Below are 10,000 nucleotides of genomic sequence, written 5' to 3'. Positions count from 1 at the left end.
TGCAAAGGAGACCAGATTGATCGGATTGAGTGCCGTGATGTTGCGGTGGCCACAAGAGCACCGTACCTGTATGACGATTTGGTCTCGCAGAAGCGTCAGCGTTCCTTCGCCTCGCTCATTGTCGGTCACCTGCAGGTTGTGGGTCACTTGCAGTGGTTTCTCCGAGGCGGCCAGCTTGGCGCAGTACTTCGAGGGAAAGTAGCCAACCTTTCCAAGGCACTTCCCTTTCCACCAGTCCGGATCGGACGTATCGATTACGGTGACCTGCGGAGAAAGGGAGAAATGGAATGAGAATGAAATGGACCACTTAATGCGCTGCACTCTACAGTTCGGCTATTGAATTACCTTGTAGCCGGCTTTCAGGTCGAGCTCATCCTGATGCCGCGATTTGAAGTTGTACAGCACAACGTACAGATTGGTGGGAAGTAGACGATGCGATTTCTGTTGAGCGGGATATACCAGAGAGAAATGTTAGCAAAAATGCAATCGTTCTATTGGCGGCGGGCAAACGATTGATGGTGAAAAATGGGCAAGATGCCCGATAGCAACATTCTGCATCATCTGTAGTTGCACACCATGGATGCTATGAAGCAGAATCGAAATCCTGGAAATTTCATTTGGAATCTGGAATCGTACTGCAAATGATACAGTGTGGCTCTTTCTTTTCTATAATGCTGCTTGCAGTGATAGAGTTTTACTCAAAAGGATTTTAGGAATCTTTTGTACTTGTTTCAATTCAATTTGGCAAAGTCAATCAATTGTTTAGCCTTGAAACGAATGAGGAATGCAATCTATCGCTCTGATTCAACTGATCTATTGTAATGGTTGTATAGAATGTATTGCATGCTAACTATTGCAGTTTCAAGGTTTTAGAGAGCGGTTTGGTCCCGCAGAAGCGTCAAAAATTTGTAGGAAAAGTACACTTCTTGTAGTTTTTCTCCTGAAAACAATGCTGCTTAACAAGCAAGTGTGAGAAGAAACCAAGCACAAGCTACGGATTCTATCGATTGGAATTTAAATCCTCAATCCTTTTATTTTATCAGAGTTATTCCAGGGTTTTTTGGTTTACTTTGCGTTCTGATGCTAAATGATTCGCTCTTTATCTCTGATGAGTTAAAAAATATTACGCGATTGTCTAACTGGCAATACACAGGCAGGTTAAAAAAAAAACCCTATCCTAAAATTCCTTCATAAAAATAACAAATCCTAAACTCTGGTTGCACGACACAACTCTATTGTATTCAGTAGCGAACCATTGGGTAATACGATTAGTCGTTTTCACTCAATTATAGTGTTATTTCCAGTTAACGTTTATTAATTGAGTCCAATGAGTCCATTAACACGCCAAGAAAGGTGCCACATAAAATGGAATTAAAATTAATTTATGCCTTTCGGGCGGTATGAAATAAATGTGAGGTCTTCATTTTGGCACTTGTCCACATTTTAACGTTCTTCGTGAGTCCGTTGATGGTAATGGAGAGTGATAAAAAGTGACAAAGAAACGGTTTTCTTTATTTTTGCGGTAGCATCTAAATAACGCTCAAATGCTTTGCGTTCCATTTCTAAGCTAAATGCTGTTTTGTAAATGAAACACCACGGTACTGTAAAGCTCTCTTGATTTCTCCATTTATGCTTGATTTGCTAGAATAATAGCTTGTAACTGACTCTTCAGCTTCAATTCAAACCAGTACTCTATGCTAAAACCACTAGCGCGTCGGGAGTTGGTGTTTTGTTCGACAATTTACAATTAGAACCCTTGTCATGATTCAACACAAAACTTGATCCAACGAGTGCAATTTTGGGAAGAATGCCAAACCGTTCCTTGATACCCAGTTCGCCTGGCTGCCTTTTCACCAAAAAACTTAAAATCTAAGCTTCCCAAATGTTGTCCTACTTCGTAATAGTGCGCTGATATGCAAAATTGTGAAGAGAATAATCTCTGCTGTTTGAAAAAAAAAAGGTCGAGGCGAACCATTTATCAAAACGTTATACGGTTTTATATAGCGTGTTAACCATTTGCTGGCATCAGCCAGGGGCCCCGAATCAGCTGCGAGAATATTCCACAAAAGCATCCGTAATGAAAAATAATGCATCCAACCCAAACGAGAAACGATTTCAGCCCCCGCCCACAACATGAACAATCGACAGACGGTGCTGCTGCCGGTGGCGGTTGACCAAAATGTCCGAAAAAAGTTGTAAAGTCATCTACAGTAGCAAAGGAGCCGGGCATGGTGTAAAGTAAACAATAAATCAACGAGCACCACATCGCAAAAGGCCCGTTACCAGCGGTTTATGTTTTGACACTGTGTGTCTGTGCACATATCTGCTTTAGCCGCTGGATAAACTTTTATGATTTAGGATATATTGTCGATCGTGCGGTGCCTTGTGCCCGCTTTGCACTGCACTAGGCGCTCGCTGCACTTGGGGAATTGTTTGTGGGCAGACGAGCGGTTGTTGTGACTGGGGACCGAACCCCAACCTACCTGATTCTGACGTACCGGCGATGGGCAGGGTGAGGTGCTGGCCGACGAAAGGCTCTTCTCGACTTCGTCCGGCAAATCGACCGATCCCGTCTTCATGCCGCGCGTGGCGTACAGGAATTTGCGCTGCGTTCCCGAAGGACTGGAGGGTGCTGCGGTCACAAACACGGAGTGGAGGGAGATCACCCAGGAAGAAACAAGGGCACGGATAAGATGAATTGTGCGATTGTGCAATGCGCACGTGTGCTGTGTGAAGGACAGATTGTGTATGAGAGTGAAAGAGAAAGGGAGGGCCCGTTTTTTGGGGCCCGCAAAACAACCACATTCGCCAATCGCTCGATAAATTGTTTGAACTTTTGCGATGTCGAAATATGATGTCGCAAAGATGAAAAATAGATCAATAAGGGGGGGGGGGGGGGTGGAGGCTCTCGAGAGGGATGAAGGAGGGAATCCTAGGGTCAGATAAGCATCGGAAAGGAGTCGGAAGCTCCATCGGGTGCTCCATCGCGCTAATACTTACAGTGTAATCTACTATTGTTAGATGGCGGCGTGCTGTGTTCTAACTGACCACCAGAACCGCCATGGCCAGTACCGTGACCGGTCGGTCCCGGGTGTCGCCGACGGATTTGCCCATGCAATTCGGACGATTCTGGTGAGTCCAAGCTGAGTGATTTCATTCTAAGGTTCAGCTTTTGGCGTCGTGGTGAATGCGGTGCTACAATGGTTAGGGGTTTTTTTGGGGTTTGGTTTGTTTTTGGTTGGCATGATAGATACACAGACAGACGGTATTAGTGTTTGAGGCCGCACCACGCATCGCTATATTACAGCATAATGAACGGTAGCTAGAGGGCTATAACAACAACACCGATTGGAAAGCATCGACTGACACGCTCACGCCGGTAAAGAACTTGTTTGCGAAGTAGCAGTAAAGCGGAGGTAAAGTTTCTTTAAGAAAGCATGCGTGAAAGAAGAGAGCGTGAGTGTGAAGAGGTATGACAGTGGAAATTGCGCAGAGAGATAGAGAAGTGAAAAGCGAGAGTACAAAAATAAGGCAGCACGGAAAGAGGCAACAGGAGTGCCCGGAATTTGGATGGCCTGAAAGGATGGTGCTCGATTTCCGCAGATGTTTGTATCATACCACACGAGTACGAGTGAAGAGAATCTCACTTGCGAATGATTGCGAAACAAAAAACACACTCGGTGGCCACTACACGGACGCGGGATTGTAATAAACGGGCACCAGTTTTCGATTCGCCGGTGCGTTTCGAAACGAATCTGGGTAAATCATTAACACACGGAACTAACAAATGAATATGCATGGAGAGAAACACAGAAATGAAATTGATGCAACTGATCGAGCGGCGGACTGGCACACACATCCCATATGGTCCAACTAGGTCAATTAGGGTTGGAAAAAGTAATGATCGTGGAAAATTGAAAATCATTTCCACCGTGGCATATACCGCGTGGCATAATTGGAAAGAAAAAAGGACCCTACAATAGCAAAGTGTATCCGCGCGCCCCTCGTATGTGTGATTGGTTCGCGTGCAGCGGATGGAATGTAATGCAAAAAGGGGATGGCAGCGGACAAGCAACATGGCTGCCGGGCCGCTGTTGTTGCTATTAAAACGATGATTCATTTGAATTATTCAAAGGTTGATTATAAAATCATCACGTTTCGACATTTGGTGAGACGCACCACATCCTGGAGAGGCTGTGCTTGTTTTGATTCCACTCGATGGCGTGTTTGTGTGCCGTGGTTTCGATGAAATGTGCCGAGTCAGCAGCTATCACACCGTGAATACTAATCAATCAATGGAAGTAGTATGTTCCGCTTGGTATGTGTTTTTTTTTGCGAACGAGCAGCTGAGAGAACAAGATGACAGAACAGCGCAGCACAACGCAACGCAACGACACCAGAAACAATCGAAGCTTAGCTCACACATGCAGCACAGCCGTAATACGTACAGTGATACTAGCAACAACGACAGCAAATGGTGGACGTACGGAAATAGAGAGCTATTTTGAATGGAATAAATACTAATAAACGCAGCATCGGTGTCCAGCAGCATCGATAGCATACAACGAGCGTGTGGTGAAAGCAAAACAACGATAAAGCAAGATACAGCCCCTTCTACCACCCGAAAAAGCTAGAGGGAACCTACGGAGTCAAAATGAGATTTAAAAAGACACAGAGCGTATTATGCTCGGCCTTATGCTACGATTTCAGGCCCCCGGGGTGGACGAAGAATAGAGGCTAAAGGGATTGTTATTTTCGGCGCATTTTTCTGATTTCGAATTCTCGCTGACACCGCCAACGGTTTAAACCGAACGGAAGCGCACGTAGAGTGCGATCCGTTCGTCCTTCGAGGGCCAGTCAGCACTCGCTAGCACCCCAGACTGGTGCTCAGGAGCGAGATATTGCTTTCTTCGCGTTGCTGCTTTTCCATTTTCCCGCACCCGCTCACCCAAAAATCCTTAATCCAGCGCTTTTTCTTTCATTTCGCTTCCATTCCATCAGGTTCCTTGGGTCAAACAGATAAAACGGCGACGCGAAAGGTGGGAAAATGGGGATGAATACCAAGAGGGCAGCCTCGTGTTTGGTGGTTTGGAGGAGGTAAACATTGGTAGTAGCAGCGGTAGCAGCGGTAGCAGCGGTAGCAGCAGCAACAGTAGGGCCGCATAATGGGGCAGCTTGTTGTGTTTGTTTCCCTTGGCATAATACGTATTTTAATGATCCAGTAGTAGCTCGATCCATCGAACGCTGGCACCGGTGGCTGTTGTACCTGGATGCTGCTACTCCTGCCCCTGCTGTTGCTGGCGAGTTGTACAAGGAGAACCCCGGAAGAGAGGAATGGGTTTTTGGGCAAAGGGGCGCGCGTATAATTTGTGCAAATACTCCCGATATCAAATTTTCATCTTCGGCTTAATGTTGTTGTCAAAACACACGCGCACAAACATACACCGATACACAAACAGACCGCCGACGGTGCGTTGCGAGCGGTTCGGTGGTAGCCTTATCTGCTCCAGCGCCAACAGGGAAACCAAACCAAACGGGCGCTTGCCTGGCTCGTGTTTCCCCTTTCTGGGTTAGCGCTTTCGCGGAGTTGTGCTCTCCGGTGCGGCTAAGCCCAGGGAAACCAGGAAAAATAATGTCAGGCAATTGAAACATTAAGCCCGGGTTATAAGAATGCGCATTACACGCGCCGACAAACGCGACGAACACGACACTAACGACGACCAGAGCGGTTGCTCGTTGCTTATAGCGAGTGGAGCGCGTGTGTTTCGGATGAGAAACGATGGATCGGAGGCGAATTCGCCATATTTCTTTGACGACACTAGCGATGCACATGACTTGCTGCCTATAATGTTGAGACTGATTGGTGTCCTCGGAGCATAGCGTTGAGATTGCTGGATGGATGGATAGATGATATCGTGGCTTGTGTTGCGAGCGCCAACAGGACGAAACCTAGGACAGTGGCACATTAGTGAAGTCCTAGGTCGATAATCGTTCCATCGTTTGCCAACGAAAAGAGCGGATTTTCCAACAAATAGCCACCCTGGTAGCGACCGCAACAGAACGCCAAGCTGTGTAATCGGTTCGCGGACGGCGCGTTGACGACGCCTGGAAACCATAACAGCCCATAATGGGGTGTGCTTGTGCGTGTCACACGTGTACCGAATGGTGCCGAGTGTCGCCGTAGATCGCCGTGAACAACGTAAACTGCCCTTTTACCCATCCCCCGGAGAATGTGCACTGCATAATTCCTCTCTCGAAAGTGTCCGCATCCGCAGCATAATCATGTTCGCTGGTTTGTGACAACAGCGCTGCTCCGCGCTACTACAACAACAGCACACTGTCGGGGGGTGTTTTGGCCAGCAACCAGCTTTATTTTGCAACAAAACAAAGTAAAAGAATTCGAATAACATCATCATCGGAGCGAGAGCTAGCGGATCGAACATTAGACATCGAGTCGGAGTGGAGTACGCGGGGTACTCAGATTAACAATCGCGCTCCCCATCGCAATCAAAAGTCGCAAGAACGTGTGCGTGCGTGCGTGCGTGTTTGTTGTGTGCGAGAGAATGATTGGCAGGTTAATTAGGTCGCGTCCATTGTTCGCTGATCATTATCGGCATTACGATAGGGGGGGAAATCATTTTTAGGGGGGTCATTTCGTTGCTTATGCTCGCTAGGGAGGGGGGGGGGGGGGATGGTGGATCGTACTGGGGATCGCTCGTAAGCGCATCACGCGTGAGGTATCACGGCCGCCATGGCGAAAATCTCGGGTTTTTGCACTACTTCTTTCGTTTGCCATCTTTTTTGCCCGATTGCAGCTCATCCGGTGGCGGTTCTTCAACCACGAAGCAAAGTGGTTGACCGAAGGGGCGCGTAGTGAGCATAATGTCATCTTCTTCGGCTAAAAAAACGAAAACATAAACGAAATGAAACAGAAAACGGAGAGAGAGAGAGAGAGAGAGAGAGAGAAAGAGAGAAAAAGAAAGAAAGAAAAACATAACAACATAAAGTTTTACGATCACAAAACCACTTCGGCCACGAGATGCATCGCGCCAAGAGATCAAGCACAAGCGGGCACTCGCACACCACTCTCACACCTACACACGTACACACCCACACGTGCGGTTAATGCGATTAGTTGACGTTAGTAGATGGTTGTTCACTTGAGTAAAGCAAAGCATTTCACTTCGATCACGTGGCTTCGATCGCCTTTCGCTTCAATTGATTTGATTGAGCGGAAGCAGCGGCGCGATGGCCACGCCAAGGCCACGAACGGTAAACCGGAAAACGAGGGAACGAAGTGGAGGGGAACCGGGGGAACTCGAAGCCTCGCGAAAGCCGCGAAATTTGATGAAGGATCAATAGATGGATGGATGTGCGAACGGACGGATGGAAGCTAACTTTCTTCCAAAAGGCCGGTACAAAAGGCAGTCGGTTTTTTTTTGCCCTGGAACTGGTGAAACGGAAATGGTGGGCGGAGAAGGAACACCACCGGAAATCATCTGTAAACCGTCTAATTGGTTTTTCCATCTACAGTTCCCCTTCCTTCAGTACACTTCACCTCCCTGCCATTACCCCAGGTGGCTTGATTCGTCGCCGTTGTCGTCGCTTTTCGAATGAAAAACCCATCGATCATGATGCTGCTGGGTGAGTGCTTTCCATTGTGTGCGCACTCCGGCCTCGGGAGCTATTGTGTGCCCAGCGCTTTTGGTGAACGAACGAACGCGCGCCCGGGCTTTCGGAGGCTTTTTGTGGAAGGAATTGTGAACCCCGGAATGGCTCCCGCCAACATTCTATTGGTTGCTCTCTCACGTCTCCCCCGCCCTAATGCCCGGGAGTGCACAGAGATGGATGGAGTGAATGGAACGCTTACATTACGCCACACGGGATACCGATCGAACCACATACAGGGGAACATAGGGTCGGAAAATAACCGGAAAGCGCACCACCACTTGGCACCATTACAGCGCACATCGAGCATTAAAGCACATCGAGAGAGACACACACCGACACACGCATAGTACAATAGCACGAGCACGAGGCTTTTCGGTGGGATTCGAAGGCGCAGGCAATGTGCTTTCAATGCGGGACCAGCGGGAATTTCTCGTGGCGCATCTCTAGTAGCGCCACGGACCGCGAATTTGGCGAGAATTTGGCACGCGAGAAATGAAAAAGTAGGGGGGAGAAGGATGAAAAGGTCGCTAGTTAAGAGGGGACACGAACTTGTCACACAGAGCGCAACATCACACAGCAACATTCCGAAATAAACCAGAAAGAAAAAAGAAAACACAATGGAGACGCAGCCAGAGGTGGTGAGAAATGGGAAAACACTAGGAAAAACTATTTAAAAAACACGGAATTTCGTTCGTCGTACGCCAATACATAAACTAAACATACATTCTAGAGAAAAACACAAGAGGAAGAGAGGAACAGAGAGACAGAGAAACAGACAGAGAGAGAAAGAGAGAGAGAGAGAGGTCGAGCGGTCTGGAAAGGAAAATAAGAAACAGAAAAAAACAATCGAAAAACAACAATCCGGAGTCCAAAGTGTGATAAAAAGACAGAGAGAGAGAGAGAAAGAGAGTAGGTGAAAGAGTCTATTTACTTTCCGGTAGCGAAATCGATCGATGCTGAGCGGATCGTAGGCGCAAAAGTCCGAAACCGGACATGGGCCGGAAGCCGGCGAACAGTCGACGTCGGGCGCCGGAATCGATGGGCCCGGTGGTGGCCGCTGCCGCCGTCGCCCCCATTGCCATCGTTGGAAGGTGCGGGTTAACGGGGATCGAGCGTATCGCTGGGAACGTTGGGCATGTATTAACGACCGGGCAGGATAGGAGGAGATACAGTTTTAGTTTGTGGAGCAAATCCAGCAAGCAACGGGGTGAACAGTAACAGGGCTGGCTTTTGGTGAGTGAGTGATCGAGTACGGCTGGTGAGTAGGTGTAGTGTAGGGTCTCGGTGTGTGCGGTGTGTACCCCGGAGCTGAAGATCAATTATTTGATAATCGAACCATCGCACCATAACCTATGCCAACAGGGTACACACGCTGCCACACGGCGACACAAGTAGAGAATTTCCCGTAAACTGCATGAGGTGCATGAGGTGGATGACGATGCGAACGATATACAACGATGCCCGGTTACAGATAAACCAGCCGTAGCTAGCGTACCGTGGTCACCGTGCCACCGTGGGATTGATACATACAACGCCGAAAGGTGAGCGGAGAAAGCGGAAACGGAGAAACGGTGAAAAATGGCGCCATAAGGGTGGCGCCAATGGCAGCGATCTGCATAAATCTGCATTCGTTGCAGTGGAACGGATACTTTCCCCCCCCCCCCCTCCCCCGGCAAACGCAACGCTGCTTTTGTCCGGCTTTCAATCGGAGTGGAGTTGCTTTGGAGCCAAGTAGATGGGAAGGTGAGAGAGTAAGACACTACAAGAGGGATTGACTCCTTTTTTCGGACCGAGGTACCGAATGTTAATGAGCCGGTAGCTCGGTAGCGAATTAGTGGCCGAGAGAATGGATAGGTCACAAGAAAAAAGAGATACTAGAGCTAGTGGCGGGGAGCGGTTATGTACAGGATGGGATAAAGTGACGCGCATAAACTCACTTTCACACCCAAAACTAGCGTGCAGTAGTAGCGTTACTATTGGGCGGTATACTGTATAGAGGAAAGGGTACTTGCAATGTTCTAGACTACGGTTAATAAAGACCAAACTGGCCAACATGGGATTGCAAATCTACTCGCAAGAAAATGGCTGAAACGGTAACGAAAGGAGCATCTGGTGGAGCAGCATTCGCAAAACGGAACTACTGGCGTAACAGAGCGGCACTAAGAAGTACTCAAGGATGAAGAAGAATAGAACAAGAAGAAAAAGGAGAAGCCAAAGAGCAGAGCGTGTATGTAAGGAGCAGAAGAAAGAGGCAGAGACAGAGAGATAGAGAGAGGTTGTATGTGATAGTGAGTTAGATAGAAGAGGAAAAGCCCCATTCCGATAGCAC

The 10,000-nt window shown here is 48.0% G+C and overlaps 1 protein-coding gene across 4 annotated transcripts in view; it reads right to left on the bottom strand.

Annotated features, from left to right (window-relative positions):
- The window catches only part of LOC126579207 (uncharacterized), a 65,824-nt gene that overhangs the window by 316 nt on the left and 55,508 nt on the right, over positions 1-10,000 (bottom strand). For 2 of the 4 annotated variants that reach the window (XM_050242587.1, XM_050242589.1), the window contains one exon: positions 6,347-6,898. In XM_050242587.1, coding sequence (XP_050098544.1) covers positions 6,777-6,898 — 122 coding nt within the window. In that variant the 3' untranslated portion in view covers positions 6,347-6,776. Of the gene's footprint in view, positions 1-66; positions 265-345; positions 442-2,483; positions 2,633-3,000; positions 3,196-6,346; positions 6,899-8,602; positions 8,792-10,000 lie in introns of those variants that run through there. The other 2 variants (XM_050242586.1, XM_050242588.1) reach the window with 2 other exon arrangements.

Source organism: Anopheles aquasalis, chromosome 3 (genome assembly GCF_943734665.1).
Source record: "Anopheles aquasalis chromosome 3, idAnoAquaMG_Q_19, whole genome shotgun sequence".
Taxonomy (NCBI): domain Eukaryota; kingdom Metazoa; phylum Arthropoda; class Insecta; order Diptera; family Culicidae; genus Anopheles; species Anopheles aquasalis.
This window is presented reverse-complemented; position numbering and strand designations above follow the sequence as displayed.